We start from the raw sequence: 22238 nt of genomic DNA on the forward strand, positions 1-22238 counted from the left end.
TAGGGTGGTCCCTCCAAATATTGGTTTGATTTAGATTTTTCCACCACACACTATTTTTAAAATTGATTGCAATGTATATTAACAAATAGTTATACTCAGTACAAATCACCATTTGTAACACCGTTTGCTCCAGAGTTATGAAAAGTTTCTGTTTAAAAGTGTCCATGTTTTCCAAAATGTATATTGTCTTCAACCATCACATTAAAAAAGTAATCTGACATATCGTGAAAATAATGTATCGTAATATTGTGTTTGAGTATATCGCTCAGCCACAGGAGAGCAGTGTCCACTGATGGACTTACTGACATTGAAGTTGCTCCACCTCCAACTGGGCAGTAGCACAGGCACTGGAGGGCTCCCACCAGATTCACTCATCTCAGTTGTTTGAATAAAGTGTTTCTTCTGTTTCAGCTTGAATGAACTGACTTGCAACATCAGCAGTGCAACTCTCCACCATGATGAATCCTCCAACAGACTCTCTCTCTTCCTCCCCTCAGAAGAGAAAAAGAAGAAAATCAGAGAGTGTGGAGGAATTTCCTGTTCCTGTTGACGTTAACACACCTGAGAGGCTCAAGAAGAAGAAGAAGAAGGAGAAGAAAAGGAGACAAGAGGATAAGCAGGAGGTCAGTCTTCCTCTTCCTCCAACTGCCTATGAAGAGACAAAGAAACGGCATAAGAAAAAGAAGGTGCATGAGGAACAAGGAGGAGAAGAGGAGGATGAGGTGGTGGTGGAGGAGGCAGTACAGGAGGAAGTGGCCGAGGAGGTGCAAGGCACTGTATTAACCAGGGAAACAGAAAAGAGAAAGAAAAAGAAGAAACACAAGAATAACGTGAGTGAGGCCAGCACCGTCACTGTGACAAATCGGAGCAACAGAGAATTTGACTCATTGCTTTCTGTGGAGCAGAACACCAGAATGGAGGAGGAAAAGGAAATAAAGTCAGAAGTGGTGTCTCATGAAAGCGATATTGTGGAAAAGAAGAAAAAGGTAAATGAAGGAGAGAGGAAGAGCGAACAAATGGAAGAGAAGATGGGGAAGAAGAGCACAATGAAAGGAAGAGCTGCTGAGAAGAGGAGGGGAGGACCAGCAGCTTTAGAAGATCAGTGAGTTGTGTGTAGAGCAAAATAGAGCGCTGTGCAGTCACAAAACATAGTTAAATATGTTTAATAATTACAAATACACACTATACTAAATACTAACAATGATAAAAGTAAATCAATTTGTCCACTGTACTCGTCTATAAATCAGTTTTCTATATGATTTTAATATTTATATGGTCAAAATCTCACCGTTCTATTTGAACAGGAAATGTGTAAATTCAGTGATTTTGACTATAGAAATGTTGAAATACATACAGAAAACTAGGAGATATTCTTGGAGAAGGAGACCATACACGATTTTCAATTATAATTTAAAAAAAAAAAGATCAGCCAAAAAAAAACACATTTAAATATTAAAAAATCTAATTTGACCTTATATTAATAAATATATTTGTTTTTCTTGCTATCGTATTGTTTAACATTGTGGAATTGATTAAAACACAATTAAAAGCTTTTAAAACAACTTAATGTTTCAATTAAGGTCAAAATTGAAAAATATACTTCTGTTTTAGGTTCATATATTTGTACATCTGACGAGTGCCTCCCAGTCATGAACCTCACCACACGTCACTGACATGTTCTTTTATTTCATTATCTTGACTGAAATTATTGCCATTCACATATTCTGTGATAATAGTAGAAAAACTTCAAACTTGTATCATGGCTTTAAAACACTCACTTCACCTTACTTTTTTTTCCTCACATATATGATGTATACATTTTTATTGAACGTATAAAAATGAAAATAAGTATCCTAAATAAGATCATTATAAATCTTGAGGTACTGGAATGACATTTTCAAGTCACTGGTGAAATATTAAAATTTTCCCAATTCATAGTTATCCTCATAATGGAAATTAACCATGATTAACTTATGTCGATGTGTGATAAAATTGTAATTGGAAATTGCCTTGTTCCTGAACATATTGTTGTACTTAACGTTATTGGTTGTACTGCTAAGGTAGTCCTACTGTTTTAACGTGTGTTGTTATTGTTTGTTTTCAGGGCGGATTGGGCCTTGGTAGAGGAGCTGCAAGAGTTTATTCCAAATGTAAAGGAAAAGTCGGCACATGAGATCTACAGACTGCTGCGATATGACCTGCACCGCTTCAAGAACTTCAAACAGCGAGGTAGGAATAATGTGAACAGTTCAGACATCAAAATATGAAATGTGCAAATACATCATATAAGGCTTTACTACTGCAAATAGTTCAATCTGTTAAGTGTTTTTATTGAGGAAATTCATGTAGTATGAAAGTAAGGAAACAGTCATGTCTCAGATAAATGTGCAAAATCGCAGATTGGAATAAAAAAATGTCACGTGTTCCTCCAGGTATTGCACTACATCATGGACGGTACACTCAGGAGGAGATAGAGCAAATCAGACAGAACGTGTCAGACTTCCTGGCTCTGACGGGCATCAGCTCAGCCACTCAGCTTTTGTTTCCTCAGAGGTTTAAGGAGCAGGAGAAAGACATCAGGAAGCTAAAAGCACAGCATCACTTCATGGAGAAGATCGGTATGCAACATCATCCTTCTGCTGCAGCCTCCATCAGACCGTCAGCAGCTGTCATTGAAAATGACTTTATTTTGAAATGCATCTCTCTCCACACCTGACTGTCCATCTCTGTCTCTTAGCTGAGGGGGTCCCTCGCACATGTCATCAAGTTTACACCCGAGCTGTGAAGCTCTTTGATGACACAAACTACAATGGAAGGTCAGAGGGCACATCATCATCATCATCATGGGCCTCATGCAAGAAATTTGTCATGTTATTATATCTTAAAATACTTACATTTTGTACATGGGTGGCTTGTACATACTTATGTCAACTTAATGAAAATGTTTAAATGATGTGTAAACATGGTTAATGTCACCTGTGTGTATTTGGACCAGGATAGCAAATTAACATAATTAAACCCCCAGTAATTACATATTTACATGTATTGTGTCCTGTCCACTAAGTGGTGCAGTGCAGTTAATTTTGCCACAGTGCGGCTCTCAAACTAAGATTTGTTTGAGAGAAGGCTGCAAGGAAAAACCCTGCAGTCCACCTTCTGTCAACAAATCAGCGGACTGCAGTGTGTCTAGCTTCACCTTGTAGAAATGGAACCACTGTGCTTGGTACCTCAATGGAAATGGCACATAAAACTTGGATGATACAGATCTGTTATTCTGGTTTACCACTTGGTAGAACACTCTTTATCTGTACATTGTACCTTTGGAAACCCTTTGTGATGTGGGTGTCTTCTTTCAGGTTCTCAGAGGAGGAGATTCATTCTCTGATCAAGTTACAGAACTTCCATGGTAACAATTGGACAGCAATCTCTAAAAAGATGGACCGCAGTGTTTATGCCTTAGAGAAACGCTTTGCCACCATAGGTAAGTGTTTAGAAGGATCACATGGTTAGTAGATGGAGACATGAATTCTAAACTGTATGTATGTATATTTATTTATTTATTTTTGGTGTGTAGCTGCAGAGAATGGGCCGTGGCGTTCAGATGAAGTATCCAAGTTGAAATTGGCTGTGAAGGCTCGCCTGGAGGATTTGGTCCAGCAGGGTCCTGCAGGGGCTGGTCTGACCAGAGAACAGCTATGTAACAATCTGCCCTGGAAGGAGATCAGTCAGCGGGTTGGAACCAGATCCTGGTGCCAGTGTCGCCTCAAGTGGTCAGTACACCTTCTGGCTCTGATGCTGTTCATCAAGTGTGCATTTCAGTGGAACACAAGAGACCTCCAGATATGTATGTGGATGCAGATAACGGGGTCCGATTATTATCTGCATTGCACACACTCATAGCTATCAGTTATATTGAAAACTGATTGAAAATAATGAAATTAAATATGTGGAGTTCTTCTTCTATGTAGCTTACTTTTATCCAAAGCGACTGCTAAATGCTTAAATGTATGTAATGTGCTCTCTGTCTGTGTCTCAGGTTTTCAATCTTGAAATCAAAGCTGTCTTCAGGTGGCAGCGTCTTCAACAGAAAGCCTGATGGAATTCGGGCAAAACTCAACCTCATCAAAACGTAAGATCACGGACCACCAGTTTAACAGGCTCCACCTCAACCTTATTACGCTGATAGTTTTATTACTGATTGCAAGCAGAGTTTGTTTGGCCAAAATGTGTGAGTTTTACAAAATGATGTTTTCCAATGAGCTGATGACTACCTTAGTAATGGTGCATTTTGGTTGGTTTATCACTTAAAAATTATGTTTGTATTATTGTGAGCCTTAACTTCACCTGAACCAGACTGCACTTCTACCAGGACCATGTTGAACCAAAGTACAAATGAATTGGTTCAACAGTATAACATTTGTGTGTTTCAGATTGTACAACATGCATGTGGATGATGCAGCAGAGATCAACTGGGATGAGGTTGCCAAGCTTGTTGGGTGAGGTCAATGGTCACGATGACATCTGAGATGACGTTAATTCACATTCAGTCTTCTCTGAATCCCAGAGGTGTTCAAAGGCCCAAATGACTTTGTACTGTTATATAGCAGTAGTAGTACCACCGTGTTCTAGTTGTAGTAGTATTTTCCATAAATGACTCTCATACTGGGCCACACGGTGGTGTAGTGGTTAGCACTCTCGCCTTGCAGCGAGAAGACCCGGGTTCGAGCCCCGGTTGGAACAAGGGCCTTTCTGCATGGAGTTTGCATGTTCTCCCCGTGTGTGCGTGGGTTCTCTCCGGGTTCTCCGGCTTCCTCCCACAGTCCAAAAACATGCAATGTGGGGATTAGGTAAATTGGACACTCTAAATTGACCATAGGAGTGAGTGTGAGAGTGAATGGTTGTTTGTCTCTATCTGTGTGGCCCTGCGATGGACTGGCGAACTGTCCAGGGTGTACCCCGCCTATCGCCCGATGTAGCTGAGATTGGCACAGCACCCCCCGCGACCCTCTGGTGGAGGATAAAGCGGTTAGATGATGACTGACTGACTCTCATACTTATTCATTGTGGGAGGAGGTTGGAGTACTTGCAGAAAACCGTCACATACATGTTATTGTCTTACAGTAGGAACTGTGTTGCTGATTCACTGTACAAGTGCTTATAATGATAATAATACTTACTCAGTACTCAGTACTCAGTGATGCTTGACACAGTAGGGAAAAACCCCAAAATAGTTATTTGTGAACAAGAAGGCTTTACACAGTATTTTGTGATGGGGCATTACCTATGTAGTATCTATTCAATACTATGCTGTGGTACTGACTGTAGTATTGTGCATATGTCCATTCTACAGGGCTGGGGCCACCAGTTTCATATTGCCCTCTTCCTCAAGAGCTGTAGAGAAGTAGAGACAAATCAATTAAATCAGCTTACATAATTGGCACATACTCTTTTTTTTACTAACAATAGTACAGGCTGACAAGCAAAATAAGCGATTGAGACGTTCATTACAAGACGCTGAACAACAGATCTTTATGTAATTTGTTTTTTGGACTCTGTGTGGGACGCTATTTGTGTCTGTGTGTGATGGTTTGTCTGTCTCTCTCGTTTCATGTAGGAAATGTGGCGCACAGTTCAGGCTCTGTCTGTGGAGCAGTACTCGCCAATCATCACTTCATCTGCAGAGGGAAGTGTGAAAGCACCAGTTATGTAATCCAGCCCACGGTTACACAGATTCTCCACCATAGTACGACAGGAGCACCCTTCACTGAAGCTGAAGTTTGAGGTTACAGGTTTTGTACACAGAAAGGTGTTTCCTCAACAACATCTTATTGTCTACACCCATGAGCTTTTGCATTGAAAGCATCATCTATTTTATGGTTGTGGTTTATGTATGTGTTTATCTTCCTAACAAACATTTAAATACATAATATATATACATACATACATATATATATTGTATATATATATATATATTTATTTTTTTTAAATCCAGATACAAAAACAAAAATTAACTTTGTCCTGTAAATAAATCACATATGTATCATTGTATCTGATTTTAATATTACGGCTGATGCATTTCTGTTTCACTCCTAAGAACACAAAGTATGATGCCGCCACCTAGTGGTCCATATGATAACGTGACAGCCGTTGCTGTTGCAGTCTCTAAACCTCTGGATGGAGTTATTGTACAAGTTATAAAATGACACGTTTAGATGTAAAAGGTGACACAGTTATTACATGTGCAAAACCAACTTTAAATCCCATCATGTTTACTTACTTGTTTTATATGTTTTAAGAAGATTATGTTTCGATCAAAAAAGCTTGTTTTCGCTAATAGGTAACGTGGTAATAGAACTATTGTTTTCATGTTCACAAGATGAATGAATGATTTGAATGTTTGAGGAAAAAAAAGGACTTCTCCAGGGTCTGCTCTCTCCTACAGCGATGAGCAGACACCCACAGGACCTGTGTTGGCACATGTGTTCATGTATCACACTCATGCAACCTACACGCAAAATGTTGTCTAACACACAGGTCACTCACATATGACCCATGCTGCAAACACACAGAACCCAGGGGAATGTGTAGGAAGTAAAAAAGAAAAGAGGGAGAAAATAAAGACACTACTCACTACTGAACCCCACCCCACTGAGCTACAGCTAAAGAATGAGAGGCAGAGGGCTGAGAGGGTTAGAGAAAACATGTCACTGAGTAGAAGTGAAGAGAAGAAACCACAAAACAAAGACTACAAAAGAGGAAAAGACTAAATGAAGAAGGCAACTCCAGTCAGTTCCAATTCAGGAATTCTTGCGGTGGTTTATGACCCAGAGCAAACGGCAGAGCCTTCAACTAACAACCACACAGAGACTTTGAAAGACCTGGGTGACAAAGGACAGTCCTGGATGCAGCTGCACACACCCGTCTTTGACCTGGAACACAGCATTCAGCCCCAGGTGGTGGTGCTGTATTTAAGAGCGTGGTGGCTCATGAACGCTTACCTGCTGTGGGTTGCTGGGCATGTACGGGAGCATGGTGGACACGTGGAACATGACCTCATAGCCCTGGTAGGTTGTGTAAAGGGAGTGGGTGCCTGTCGAGTCCGCTGGGGGAAAGAAAAGGAGGAGGAGGAGAAAGATATTTCAAATTCATGCTCAAGGACAGGAACTCCATGTACATTCTGATGTGTGAATTCACATTCAGAGGAATCATGAGAGCTCACAGACTCGTTACCTGGAGTTTCTCCTCGGGTTATGACACTTGGCGTTCTTGTCTTGTATGACAGCATCATTACATAAGGAGCCGAAAAGGTCTCACTGTTTCTCGCAGGCTGCTTATAAAAATGTGATTTACTGTAGAGCACTTTGATTACTACTGTTTCCCCGAGTGAAATGTATCAGTCGACTTGTCATAATAACTATTCTGATTTTGTCACAGTAGAAACTGATTGGTTTGCTTTCTTCCCCTTTGCACTGTGACAAAATTAATAAAGGTGATCGTGATTAATGATGGCTTATTAATAGCAGTTTATAGTTTCCAGGAGATCATTTAAATATGTTTTTTTTATTTTATTTGTATTTCAAAGTGGAGTTTAAATTTGGGGAAAAAGAGCCTCTTACTCTTTGTGTCGAGCTGTGCAGCGTATTTGTTGAATCCTTTGAGAACCACCTGCTCCCCCAACAGCTCGAGGAAGGCAGAGAAGGCTGGCGATGCCTCCTCGTTGTTGTACATCTCTTCCTCTGTGCTCTGGCCTGCACGGCACAGCAGAACACCCACCTTGTGCTTCTGACTTAACTACAAGGCAGAGGAGAGATAACACGTAAGCTGAAATACTACAGTGAAACAAATTTTTCAGCCTCTATTTATTAATATTGATGCTACAGAAACCCAAACATGCTCTCATGCGTGCACACACACACAGAGGACAGTTTCATAAACCACCTGCACGTACAACAAAAAAGCCTGCTGCTGACAAAACAACTGTGCCTTGCAAAAAAAAATAAAAGGTGAGATAATGTGGCTAAACATTAAAGGTTTTATGGCTATAAACATGCTCAAACACTCCACACCCTGCTTAGAACACAGCTTTCACTGCCCTCAGCTGAGTTTTGTATTTCACTCTCACAGTTCAACAGTTACAGAGGTTTCAGGCTCTTTTCTTTGCAGTTGCCTTCCCGACTGCTCGTGACCAAGCATTTTGCCTGCAAGGACAATTTGCAGGCAGGTATCATCGCTGCTGGGATCGACCTTTCCACGTGTTTTAACACACAAGCTCAAAAATAAAAAGACAGACACACAGACACACAGACACAGACACAGACACAGACACACACACACACACACACACACACACACACACACACACACAGACACACACAGACACACACACACACACACAGGCATTAACTCACCCCCTGTTCATCCAGTTTCAGGAGCTGCTCTGTGACTTTGGGAGTGCTGACTGCCAGTCTCAGACAGGACACATTGAGCTCGGGGACTACCTGGTCCAGGACTTCTTTGAGCGGCAGACCCCGCACTGTTCCGTGTCTACCCGTAGTAGCCACCGTGTCCTCTAAGATGGAGCCTCGTAGCGTAATCAACTGTATTTAAGGAAAGAACAAAAGATGTAAAACTTGAAGGCATATTAAAACTAATGCTAGCAGATTAATATATGTTCTGTTGATTTAAAACCCTTAACATTATCCTAACAGAAAGGTCTTTCTACCCGAGTTTGGATTTTTCACCCACTCCAAGTTCTGAGCTTATTGGAATAATCACCGCAACACAGCCATTTAATATCTACACATACTGTACGTAATGACATTACAGGTAGTTGTATTGATCCTGGTCTTCCTTCATAGAATAGTCAATTGTTTGGCTCAGCTACAGGCCAATACATCTGGAAATATGAGGGTGAATGATTAGATTAGTCTCACTAACAGTGACCCTGTTGCCCTGAAGCTTAACTTTTCATCCATGTCACACACACACACACACACACACACACACACAGTGAAAGTGCTCTTTGTGGTTTTCAGCCCACTAGTATTAATATTCTGCTCAGCATTGTGCTGCCACAATGTGCCGCTCCCTGGTGAGGGGAAATTGACCTGCTTCAAAACAGTGCGACTATAATAACCCCAGATACAGTTGGGATGGGGTACCACTCACACATGCACACACATACGGGTTCATTAAAAATGGATGGCAGACTGTGGAGCTGGCAGGGGCCGGAGAGAGACGGTCGAACCTAGGAGCCCTGGGTCTGCCGCAGAGAAATAAAACCTGACTGACACACAGCGGAAGTTACGGTGCTGTCGTTTCAACTCGTCAGCTTCTGTGCGACGCCCTAGTGTGAGTGAATGAATGTGTGATGGAGAACGAGAGGAAGCCGCTCCACCTCGCTGTATCAGCACTACCCAACAGAATGAAATGACAGACTCAAGGGGGTGGACATTTGAGAGAGGCTGAGGCTCGAGTGAGAGATGAATAGACTGCAATCAATCTCTTTTTTTGTGTGTGGGAACAGTAGGCCTGGGTGAAATGGTGGTGTCTGTTAACTCAGCTCTGTATACTTAGATGGCGGAGGGGCTCCTTTATTGTAGCAGAGCTAAGGTGATGAGGTCAGGCAGCCATGTAATCCAGTTTAAAACAACACCTCAACAGAGACAAAGAGGCGTACACTCAAACAAAACTATGTGAGCACAATGAACACAGGCAAACTATTCTGTTTGTTGGAGTGACCTTGACAATGCCAGGCAGGTGTTTATATATTTAATACTGAGTAGATTAAACTCAAGAGAGAAACAAGACCCTCTGTGACCCAGCTTATGAGGACGATCCTTCACTTGTCCAACAAAAGAAGTGCTGAGACAATCAGTTGAGTGACAGGAAGTTCACCTATTCGCCTGTTTTTGAAAACACCTACGCTTTACTTTTAATTTTCCATAATGAACAAAACCTGAAAAAGGCATGTAGAATGATCATAAAAAAAGTATTGTAGGTGAGTTATCTACTTTGCCAGTAAGGTACAAATAACTTTAAATTGAGTGAGCTTTTCTTTGTTTCCTGGCACTTTTTACAGTCAACAGAAATTCATATTTAACGTAAATAAGAATAATAGGACTGTGATCAAGTGATGAGCTGACTAAAATTATACCTTGCCCATAAGCAAAAAAGCTTATAGCGAACTTTTGCTGCGTTTCCACCATGATATGGCTCGGGTTGGTACAGTATGGTGGTTTGGAATGGTAAAACCCTGGGTCAGGTTTGCATTTTGACTAAGAACAGTACCTGTACTTGGTAGGCAGACACAACAGACAACAGTGGAGGACATCCAGCTGTTGTATGAGAATATACTGCAGGTTTTTACCTCAACTTCCCTGGGATATTTACACTGATTGCAAGGGAGCAATGTTTATCCGTGACCATAGCGTACCATTTGACTCTGGTACCCCAAGGGAAGAGTACCAGAGAATAGAATGGTTGGAGCCAGTAATTTTGGCACTACTCCAAACAGAAACGCAAAAAACTTACACTACCAAACCAAACTTTTTGGTGCAGCCACAAAGCTGCAAACTGTCCATGTCAACTAAACTACTAAATCAATAAAGATTAATAAATGTGGAGTTCTGGAAGCGGAAATCCCCTTGTGAGGGAGATTCAGGTGAAGAAACTTAATGAATCATTCATAATTAGTTTTTGATCCATCAAAGCAGGAACATGACTGGGTGCTCTCCCACTACTTTGGGCAGAGAGCAGTATTTGGTTTGGGCTTTAACATACTAAGTTTGAACAGATGGAATTTTCCACTGGGGAGCAAAGAGAGAGAGAGAGAGAGAGAGAGAGAGAGAGAGAGAAAGGGAGAGGGGTGAGGTTATAATCAGAGCAGAGAGGGTGAATTGCAGGTGGGGAGGCTGGGCAAGATGAAAGTAAGTAAGTTATTAAGTTGAGTGCTCACACTCGTGACTCATCACTCTGTCATCGCACTGAAATCTCTCTTTGTCGAGGGACAAGCATACAAATGGCTGATTGTGTGTACCTCGCTGGTTCTGACCACAAGGCGGTACTGGTACTGGTCTTTCAGGTCTTTGGTGTCTTCCAGTTTCTCCCTGCGGATGCTCACCGCCACAGGACCCAGTTTATCATCTGTCCCAAAGTAGTTTGAGTGCTCTGGTGAAGGACAAAGACAGGTCAACAACAAGGGTTGGATATGTTTCATTCATTTGTTCATTTCTGTGCAAATGTGGGCCTGTGATGAATCTATGGCAGGAGACATGATGAGAGAAAAAAACTGACAGTGAATGGACATGAAGTCAAGGACAGGAACAAGTTTAGTAGTTATCAATATTCAGGTAAATACAAAATCAGGTAAAAAAAAATAGTACAACCCAGAGAAAAGCTGAGAATGACACAACAAGAGATGTTGAAAGTCTTTCTCCTGTTGTGTCGGAGCATCTTAAAAAGACGGGATTCAAACACTTAAAGACTTTAAATTTGACAATGACTAGGATGAAACTATAGATGGATTCCCTGACCTTTGCAAATTCAGGTGTTAAACAGTGTAGTAACAGTGTTGACAGCACACAACGTAGTCATCCATTAAGAGGCTGGGACACTATCAATTTACTTCACAAGCATCTTGCATGTCCTCCTTTGAAGTGCTGAAGCTAAGCTGAGCTAATTCCAACCCCAATGGCAGTGAGGAAGCTGATACACAAACTCTCTCCAGACACTTTGAAGAGGAGACTAGCTTGATATGTATCCCTTCTCCCTTTCTCACCACTTTGACTGGAGTCAACCAGGAAAAGACCGGCTTCTCCCGTGTGTCACGTCCTGTGGTGAAAATGTCACTGATTTGATGAAGCTTTCCTGACATGCACACAGGGCACATGACAACACGCACACAGTATTGTTCAGCTTAAAGTCAGCCAGCGGATGTACATATTTTTGGAATGTTAACCTTTATCTGTTAGGCTGCAGGCATCTCTCCCTCTCTTTCTCGTCTCTTTCTCTAACACACACTCACACACTAGCTTGTGCTCCTAACTTCATCTGTCACTAATCATCCACACATTTTGAGGAGGTGATGTTGACAAAAGCTGCACTGACGGACCATGTTCAGTGGTACTTGTGATCACGTAGAAAGGCAGGTGATATAATGAGCTCAGAGTTTGCCAACAGTTGCAGGTACATGTGCAATAAAACTTCTGGGAGGGTTGCCAGTTTAGGCCCGGTCTGCTCTGAGCCCAGCACATCTACATGTACACTCTCTGATTCACACACAAATAATAATGGTCCAGAATTAGAAGAAACTGGATCAGTGTTCTCCGCAAACTGTCAATTGGTATGTCTTATGGTTATATTTAAAAATCAATGGCACAATACCCATATACACTGGTTTTCAATGGAAAACTGCAATAATCGTCAGTAAGAAAATGAATAGAATTGATATTTGATTGATTTTGTGTATCTTTTTTATATATATATATATATTTTTATATATATAAGTTTGTTGGACAAAACTAAAAGGGGGATGTAAAGCACATGTTACTTTAGACTAACCAAAATTAACGTAACCTTTACCTGCAAGCAAATATTAACTTAACAAGCTGTTATCAGTGTTTTTCAGTATGTGTGTGACGTGTTTGAGACTCTTACCTTTCCCATGGAAGTAGTCTCTGTAGTACCTGGCCCCCATGTCTACATGTTCAATGCTGAACAATTTCAGTCGGTCCAGTCTTGTGACCTGCTGTTCAATGGGCACCTCCACCACTGAGACACTGGCATTACTCTTCCTCAGCCAGCCCCTTCCTCCCTCTCCTCCCCCCTCTCCCCCCCTCTCTGCAGACGAGCTGAGGAAGCTGATGTTGCGCTCCCCGTGGCCCCCTGTCTCATTGAGAAAGTGTGGGCAGCAGAGGAGCAGTGAGCCTGGGCTGTGAGCTCCAGCGGGGCTGTCCAGAGGGTCAAGATTCAGGGAAGGTGTTGTGGAGGCAGGGTCCAGGCTCATGGTTAAGTCTTCGATGCTGGAGTAAACTGGCTCATTCATGAGAAGAGCAGAGGACCTGGAGACGGACAGGGACACTGAAGCAGCCGATGCCCCTGTGGCAGTGTTCCTCCTCTGTGTGGCATAGCCACGCTGAGCCGCTGCCTCATGGAGGTCAAACAGGATACTCTGAGCATCAAAGTGGACAAAGCTCTTGGGGCACACCCATGGTTTGTAGGAGGAATCTGTTGAACCGCGCCCGCCATCATCATTACTTTCTCCTTTCCCTCCATCCAGCTCCCCTCTGCTGGAGCTCCGAAGTTTCCTGAACAATGAAGAGGTGCCCAGTGATGACTCGGTGCCTCCACTCTTCTTCCGCACTCTCTCAGGTCCGTCCTTCTTCCCTGTCCCTCTGTTGTCTCCACCTGTAGGACCAGGTGAGGGAGCAGCGGGAACAGGTATGCTTGGTGGAGAGTCTGGAGTACGAAGCAGCTCCCTAAGGCGTTCAGGTGCTGAGCTGCGCTGATCAGGCCTCTCGTGATGGAACTGATTGAGCATATCGAAGAAGCTCTGCTCAGAAATTCCCTGGATGTCAATGGAGGAGGTGCTGCCATACTCTCTGAACAAGTTCCCCATCCCACCACCACGAACCTCCACCTGGGAGCAAAAATGGAGCAAATTTTGGTAAAAGAGAAAACCATTTAAAAACAAACTCAAGTGTATTTTCCTGTATGGTTTGGCTTGTTGAAATTGATGTCAAGCTGTCAATCAAACTCCAGTAAGATTAGAGTGGTTATTATTATTTGGATGGCAGTACAGTAAACTTAACCTTCTGACTGAACCGTCAAACAACTTGTATGAGGAGTGTAAATAATATGTATATGTGGTAACTAGAGATAAAAATGAACTCAGGTGCTCACCTCATTCTCATCCTGTTCACTCAGTGTCACTTCACTGTTAGAGCGCTGTCTTAACGGTGGGAACACTCTTAGGCTCAAAGGTGAACCTCTTTCACCTCCAAATCCTCCCACTCGGAACTCAACCTCCCGCGACCGTCTTCGTGGCAACCTGGCAACTCCTCCCCGCACCAACCCGATGTCAGATGACAAAACTGACGATGAAAGTGAAGTGGAGCAGTCGTCACCATAGTGATTACCGCCTATTTGTCCATTTTCAAGCAGCGACTCTCGGGACCGTGCACGACGGGGAGGCCACTCTGCAATTCGTGCTCGAACGCCCATTTTAGGCACAGACATGCGAGGCTGGGTGGCTGAGTCTGTGGGAGCGGGGGCCGGGTGGCCATTAGGGGTGTGACGAAAGGGAGTGTGCTGTGGCAAACCACCTCCTCCTCCTGCATCCAGAAGGTCCGAGGAGGTGCAAGTGACCCCTCTGTCTCTGTAGTTGTTCATGGCTCCCCAGGAGAGCTCAGGGCTGAGGGGCAGAGCATCCCATATCAGGTGGGGTGCTAGGGAAGAGGGAGAGGAGGGGCCCCACACACACTCTGCTGACAGTGCTACGGCCTTCTGAGCCCAAAAACATTGCTTTTTCTTGGCAGGACGAGAAAGACTTCACTGGTCCATAATGGACCAGACTGAATCAGGACCAGTTCTCTTCTTCTTATGGGATTATTCTTCAGTCTGAAAAAGACAAAAACAAGGGAAAAAGTAAATAATCAAATCAAGACAACTGGCACAAAAAATCTAATTAGATTTGAAATACTGGAACACTTTTGAATAACACAGAATGTGAGAACCACACTTTTCTCCACATCACCCAAACAAAAACTGAGCTTTGCATTCAGAAAAGAGCAAGTGACTCTACTTCAAACCAGCGCAACAAAGAGAGCGAGGGGTGATGAGATAAGATGGAGGGTTTTTGTCCATTGAAGTTAATCTTCAGGAAGCTGACAAGGGACATTATCACACTGTACATGCAAATGCAAACACTCATACGCCTACAGGACATCAAGGCTGCGCTGATGATATAAGAGATTTTGTTGTCATGCAGACACTCAGCTTTAATAATTGAGAAACAGGAGAATGTTTTCTGTTTGAGACGAATCTATTTGCACAACTCAACTATTTCTAAATAGATCCTAATGCTACTCCTTTATCCATTTCTGTCTAATTTCATTCTTGGATTTAACTTCTCTTATCAATAGTCTACTTTATACATCTCTCATGACATTCTTTCATGAATCATTTAATCATCATCAACCAAACATTTCAATTAAAACGACGCATAATGCAGTTTCTTTATCAGCTCTTATGCAGATAAGATTAGATAAGATTTACCTTGTAAAATTTCACAACCGTAAAACTCCTTTCCATGATGAATCACACACACGGAGGTGGATTATGACGCAACCTCCTCCACCACTGAACATGCAAGCACACAATATTTAACTGTATAATTATTTGGACTCATCTCTAACCACATTTAAATACAGACACTTTCATCGATACTGCTGTTGCACGCTGAGGTTGAATCTGACTCACTCCAGTTTATCAGCCAAAAGAAAGTGTTCTGTAGGAACGACTTTGCTGTGAATACAAACCTGTGCTTGTCTCTGTCGCTGCCTAAGTTTTTGTGAAGCATCAAATGTCGGCTCACTGTGAAGTGGCTTTAAATTGATCTTTTCATTGGTTCAGAACAACTCATAGTGGTTTGTGTGTGTGTTCCATAATACACAAAGTCTTCTTTATGATACACAATGTCTTTGCGGAATTCAATTTTGGCCTCAAGACTGCATAACACTTTTACTCATACATGCACATATTCACAGCTAACAAACCCACCCTGCCCCACCACCATCATAGGGCTGCACAAATGTATCATGTCTTTGTTTATGGAGAACCACAGGCACTTCCTGCCCAAAAGCTCCCGCTCTAATCATGCTTTCTGACAGAGTCTTTTCTCATCCAGAGAGCTGTCCTGTGATCCGCTACCAGGCCTGATCTTAGATTATCCAGCCCCAGCTGCAAGAGCTGCCTGCAGAATGGCTTCATTATGTGTCTGAGGTGCCTGATGAGGGAGGCAATGGAGTGAGTGTGGTTTTGTTTTCATCAGCGCCTTCTGTCAGCACATAGCCCCTCAGTGCAAAACATAGGCTGCATAGGTTTAATAGAGCAAGATTTCCCTGTGTGACAGTTCAGTTGATGTTTCTCACTAAATCCATTTGACAAGACTATCAACAGCCATGCTGGAAGACACTGAAATGGTGTACTATAACAGTGGTGTATAGGCTGCATATACAAGTGGACTTGGTCTCCACATTGCAAAGAAAACAATTTGACTAGCGACATGACAGTCACCTGCAAACAGGCAATTGGACAATTGGAAAACTACTTATCATCTATCTTCCTCTAAATGGGAACATAAGATTATTGGCATCGACTGAAGAACACCTGAAATTGGTTATTGAGACCATTAACTCCTCAGAAAAATGTTTATTGATGTTGTAAATGGAGTGAGAAGTAGTAGCCCATTTTCCATAGATTTCCATTTAAATGGAGTTCTTTGACCACAGCAGAGTTGTCTGCTTGTGGCTCACTGCTACTTCCATCCTACTTTCTGTGATACAGCCTATCATTGACTGTTGCTATATTCATTATTAATGAACTAATATATCTTATATTAAAGATTAAATGTGCGTGTATGGCGGGGGGTGGCATCACATTGGTGACTTCACGTTTTGATGTACATCCATTTTGATGGACAATGACATCATTCCTCTACATCATCTGACTAAACTATTTATACACAAACATGTACAAACAGAAGAACTGAGCAGACAACCAGGTTTAGTGCAGACTGCAGTGGATAAAAGCACAGACATTTAATGCCTTTTAATTACTCACATATAGTAATTAGTTAGCTCCGGGATATACCCATTCATGCTCTTTTCCTCTCCCTCAACACCCACATCGACTCGCCCTGCACGATGCAGGCTTGGCCCATGCACCGCAAACACATGGAGGCTGGTAATTACACTGCCTATCTGGCTGTAATGACAGAGTTAGCGCAGGAGCACAGTTTCCAGAGGAATGAGTGTACTCGACATGGAGGAGGTGCCAATGGTGCTGCTTACTGCTATGCCACAGAAATGAACACAGACCTGAGATCAGCATGCAGTGCTACCAAGTGTTCATCAAAAACAGAGATGCCAAACAGCCAAACAGAACAAACTCTAATTACAGTATATCTGTAGCAGGGATATTGGCAGCAATTCACATAAAAAAGTACACACTGCGCATAAACTTCTAAGATCTATGATAACCATCGAAACGGTAATTAAATCAAAATGCACTGCAAACAGAAACTGGTGTAACAGGCGGAAATCAAACTCAAAAGGCATAAAACATCAGTTACTGTAAGCGTTTAAATCAAGCAAACAATGACAGAGTGCAAGCTCGATCATGAGCTGGTTTGTACAACACAGGGGGACGGCATGAGACCACCTATTCTGAAGGAGAGGTTTCTGAACTAACAAAAAAACAAACTTTCACACTCATATTCACTATCTATGGGCAGTTATGAGATTCCAAATATCCCCCCAGTCTGCATGTCTTTGGATGATGGCACAAAGCCGTGTACCCAGAGAAAATCTATGCTGATGAAAAGCAAAAATGAGGACTGAAGCGCTAACAGCTGGGCCACTGTGCTACTTTGAATATAACAACGTTTTACGAAAAGATCATTCATTATCAGTCTAACTTGCATAAGAGCTGAATGAGCAGTAACAGGGCATGGGTACATTTTATTTTACGATGCACACATTCATTTTATCTGACATCTAGGAGAGTGGTTCTCAAACTTTTTATACAATTTTTATACCATTTTATACCACTTGAGAACATATTGAGCTACCACCCTTTTCGCCAACGTTAAAATACAGTGGTGTCAATGGGTCGAGCAAAGTCAGCTATGGCGTTTTCACAGGAGGATTTATTCTCAATAAGATCTCTTGTCATCCTCAGATATACTTCACATACTGATATAGTGAAATTAAATTAAGATGGAGCGAGAGATTATTACTATTACATTCATTTGTATTTATTTATTAATAAATAAAATAAAATAAAATTCCACAGCTCCACTCCAGTAATACACATACATGAGATCCATTTTTCCCAAAGCTGATTCAAACCACAGAAACAGGCACAGAATTCTGTCATTCATTTAGACAACTCGCTTCCGTGGCCTGTAAAATCCATGTGGAAGACTAGACTAGATATGGACAATATGGACACATGCAGATCACATCGGAAGATCAGGTTGTGATCGGATATGCTTACAAATCCGCTTTGGGCTGCAGTCTAAACAAGGCCTTTGCGTGCTCGTCTTATCTGGAGGTGACATCTCTCCCCATTGCCCAGTTTCCTCTCCACTCACTCTCCTTCCAAGTGTTTCCCTTAAGTCTCCCCCGACCTCACTGTTATTGTCTGATTTCCGTCTACAGTGTTTTGCTGAATCTTTCTGATGTCACTAGTGTCACTTCCATCTGCCCGTTTGTCTGTCAGGCTGCAGTCCCATGACACTGAGACAGCTTGAGAAGATGAGGAAGACGAGGAGAAAGACGAGGGGTTTGGGGTAAATAGATCAAGACTCATTAAAAATGCACATAGTCAGACATTTGCAAAACAAGTCCTGTGATTAGTACAAATTGCAGCCAACACCACAATACATTACCACTGCTGTTTGCTGGTATATCTGTGACAGATGGATTAAAAGCCTGACAACAAGAAATGGACGGATGTGTACGGGAGGAACAGAAGGAAGGCTGAGGTATAAACACTAATTTGTTTTTGATAAATCAATTTCATTGCCAAAGATTCATTTTATTTTTACTTTGGATTTCTTAAAAGTGGAGGAGGTCAGAGGTCAATATTTTAAAGAGGTAGAATCTTGCCAGCAGGGGTGTCATGAACCCCAGATGTCTAATTGAACAATGTCCTTTCTAACCAAAATCAACTGCCTGTTTAACCAGAAGCTGTAGTGAATAATAGAGAAGGTCATAACAGGTCATAACAGTGAAGGTGCTGAAGAGTTACCGTGTTGTTGGTTCTGCCTTCAGCTGTGCAGGTGAAACACGTGTAATGAGGTTTTGATGCGAGTGCAGGAGGAGAGACAGCTCAGTATTTTACTCTGTAGAGAGAGAGAGACAGAGAGAGAAAAGACATGGACATTAAGTTCACTTCTTTTCAACGTTCAAGTTAATTCAACTTCTTCGGCGAAAGCTCGAAAAAAATATGCATTTGTTTTGTTGTGTTACGTACGTGTGAAGAGTATTGTATCATGTGATGCATGACAAGTGCACACAACACACAGACCCACTGGCTAATCATATATATATATATATATATATATATATACATATATATATATATATATATATACACATATGTACATATATATATACATGATCTGATATACTCATCAGATCATCCGCACTGACAAGTCTATTGTTTGAGAGGAGTCTGAATAATGATGCCCGGGGTGGTCTACTGTATCTCTACTGTTAACAGATTTGCATTAACCGGTTTACATACAAACAGAGGTAAAAACGACACCTTTGCCTCGGCAAATACGTATGCCCTTTTAAAATCAAGTCAAATACAGAAGAACCATAAATAATGTGCATACAATCTGCTGAACAACCGCATGCTTCTGCGCTGCATGTGTTTCTCTCTGCTCATCTATTTCTCCATCACCCTCTACTGTATGTCCATCTTTTAGCTCTTTCTTGAGCAAAGATGGATGGAGAGACAGAGCAAGAGTGGAGGCCAAGTGAAGGAGGCTGTGCACTGTGATTAAAGGCTGTGGGGCCTGAGGACAAGAGGGGAGGGCTCTTCAAATACAAGTAGGACAGTGGGTGAAGTGGGCCCAGAAGAGGGGGGCTGGTGGGAATCAGCAGGGGGAGGCCCATTACTGTCTGAAAAATTCATTTCCAATCAATACCAATCAATCAGGGTCCACTTACTCTGCCATGGCAAGCATAATGACACTGTGTTTAGCAGAGGGGGATGGCAGGGGTGGAAAAGGGTCAATGGCTTTGGCAAGTGCCTTTTTTTGTACAAAAGGTGTCAGTTCTTATTTCTTAACAATCTGCTGCTCTGAAAATGAAATTAAACTGTAAGTGAAAACTTCCTGAGCACAGTTTGAACAACAGACCCAGGCCTCAGCCTGTCAGTGAGCAACTGTTTTCACTAACATCGGAGGACACACATTATAATAAACAGATGATATTTCCAAGAAGGCACAGACGGCTACACAGAGGAATCTGTTAGTCTATTGACAGAAAAATTATCTGCCATCATTTAGATATTATTATGTATCTAATAATAATAATGATAATAATCTTTGGGTCATGCTTTACTCACGCACCTCGTGGAATCTGAATAAATTACATTTACACAACACACCGATACATTGTAAATACTGTGTAAACAATAGATTCCATAAGTGCTCTGCATGTTTTCAAGCCACGTCATCATGTTCTCAGCAGATAAGTATATTTATGACGACATATTCTGTAGTATTTTAGTCATGTTTAGCCATATAGCCATTTATTATCAGTCCATATCAGCCCACACCTGACTAACAAGTCACAGCCACAAATGACTTAAGTGATGCGGTCAGAAGCCCTCAACAGCAAGCAGTGAAGGGACTCAGAGATGGTAAACCACACACCACAAACCTACAAACTCAAAAAAAATAGCCATCAGAGATGAATCATTACCTCCCTGTGTAAGGTCTAAAATGCTAGAATCTGTGGCATTGCTGTTATTCCTTTAGTACCTGTATATGAGCTGGGTGCTTTCAGCCATTTGTCTTCGTATGTCTTCAGCAACTGTCTGAGGAAGTGGATCTGTGAAAAATCCTCTGGGTCTGTGCATCACAGTAAAGGTCTCAAAAACTCACTGCAGAGAATTCATGAACACTGGGATGAAGACAAATGACCTCAGTGGCTCCACAAACACCACATCTAAACATCAGTGGACCTTTACATGAACCATTGGAATACAGAGATGTCAGGGACTCTGGTTGTGTGTTTACTTGTGTCTTCTCCCTTAGTGTGTACATATGGAGTGTTTTCAGGACACTAGTTCAGCTCTGTCTTTTTACAGCAGACGTGCCATCACCATTGATGGGATAAAAAAAAAAAGCTGCGTGTGCTGCAGGCATGCCTGTGCCTTCACCATCACTGGTATTATAGTGTGATTAAAATGGGATTACAGTCAAAACTCTGATGCATGAATATTTCAGAGCATTTAGTGAGTCAGTACTCAGCCTTCTGAAGTTTTTTTCCCCCCTTAAACTGTGTGTTGAAAAGCAGTAAGCTCTTTTCGAGAAGGAAGAAATGTGTATGCAATATCTATGCATTCACACATTACACATTACATCAACAATGACTCTTAAATATTTGAACAATTTCTTTAAGTGTCTGTGACCATAATGAGTTTTTCTACCTACATATTACAACTGCACTTACACATGGCACGTTACATACAGAATAATGACTAATCCCAAGAATCTGAGAATGTCATCTTGTCCAAATATGCAGCTTTCACTATCAATTACCATCAATTCAGTGTGCAGCTCCACACAATGTTCACATTTACCTGTAATGCTGCACTGTGAAATAACTACACACAATGTAGGAGAGGGAGGGAACCCCCTGCACAGAGGGGCGGGCAGCCCCATTCACACCAGACACTGTGGGGTAGGTACTGCCACATCCCTTTCACATCACAGCTCCTCCGCATGCCCCTCAGTCTACACCATAATACTCGCCAACTCATCTTATTCAAAGTGCAAACGGCGCAAAGCATGTGCTGACACAAAAAAGAGATGCCGGCTTCTCTGGTGTGAGAGACGTGCGTCTCTGTCCTGCTGGGAACATCTTCATTAAGATGAAATCGGAGATAAAGTGGGGGTGTTGCATCAGGACTAACTGACAAGAGGAGCAGCAGCAGAATTAAACCAGATTAAACCAGTGTGTTCTCAAACTTATTACTATGCACTGAATAAATCCAGCCGAGAGTTTCTCCGATCGACTGGTGGCTGATCAATATAAGAGATGATTTATTCTAAAAAAATGAGATCTATTATCATTACAAACTTGCAAAAGCATTTCTTGCATTATCTGATACACATCAAACACTCACTGTCTGGCAACAGCATCATGTTTGAAGCCATTCATCAAAACTGACATATGAAGACATTTCCCATCTACACATTCATTGACTAAGTA

At 42.0% G+C, this 22238-nt stretch overlaps 2 protein-coding genes across 2 annotated transcripts; one reads left to right on the forward strand and one right to left on the reverse strand.

Annotated features, from left to right (window-relative positions):
• Positions 1-244: 244 nt before the first annotated feature.
• LOC122773024 (transcription termination factor 1-like) lies at positions 245-4691 on the forward strand. The gene is made up of 8 exons (XM_044031389.1): positions 245-1102; positions 2105-2229; positions 2433-2618; positions 2738-2816; positions 3357-3481; positions 3575-3770; positions 4037-4129; positions 4431-4691. Exons 1-8 carry the CDS (start codon positions 456-458, stop codon positions 4498-4500), a joined length of 1521 nt encoding a protein of 506 aa, XP_043887324.1. The 5' UTR covers positions 245-455; the 3' UTR covers positions 4501-4691.
• A 676-nt stretch (positions 4692-5367) lies between these two features.
• Positions 5368-19129, reverse strand: sipa1l3 (signal-induced proliferation-associated 1 like 3). The gene is made up of 8 exons (XM_044032326.1): positions 19036-19129; positions 13903-14619; positions 12658-13639; positions 11039-11169; positions 8409-8597; positions 7617-7791; positions 6999-7102; positions 5368-5391 (listed from the first exon to the last, which is right to left on the reverse strand). The coding sequence occupies exons 2-8, from the start codon at positions 14389-14391 to the stop codon at positions 5368-5370; spliced, it is 2094 nt and encodes a 697-aa protein (XP_043888261.1). The 5' UTR covers positions 14392-14619; positions 19036-19129.
• Between the last annotated feature and the right edge of the window lie 3109 nt (positions 19130-22238).

This window comes from Solea senegalensis, linkage group LG8 (genome assembly GCF_019176455.1).
Source record: "Solea senegalensis isolate Sse05_10M linkage group LG8, IFAPA_SoseM_1, whole genome shotgun sequence".
In the NCBI taxonomy this organism is placed as follows: Eukaryota; Metazoa; Chordata; class Actinopteri; order Pleuronectiformes; family Soleidae; genus Solea; species Solea senegalensis.

Coding starts and splice junctions, on each gene's coding strand:
- LOC122773024 (XM_044031389.1), top strand. CDS start 456: ATGATGAATCCTCCAACAGACTCTCTCTCTTCCTCCCCTCAGAAGAGA. Junction 1,103..2,104: donor CCAGCAGCTTTAGAAGATCA/GTGAGTTGTGTG, acceptor GTTTGTTTTCAG/GGCGGATTGGGCCTTGGTAG. Junction 4,130..4,430: donor AAACTCAACCTCATCAAAAC/GTAAGATCACGG, acceptor TGTGTGTTTCAG/ATTGTACAACATGCATGTGG.
- sipa1l3 (XM_044032326.1), bottom strand. CDS start 14,391: ATGAACAACTACAGAGACAGAGGGGTCACTTGCACCTCCTCGGACCTT. Junction 7,792..8,408: donor TGAAACTGGATGAACAGGGG/GTGAGTTAATGC, acceptor TCTGCCTTGTAG/TTAAGTCAGAAGCACAAGGT. Junction 7,103..7,616: donor TGCACAGCTCGACACAAAGA/GTAAGAGGCTCT, acceptor TCTTTCCCCCAG/CGGACTCGACAGGCACCCAC.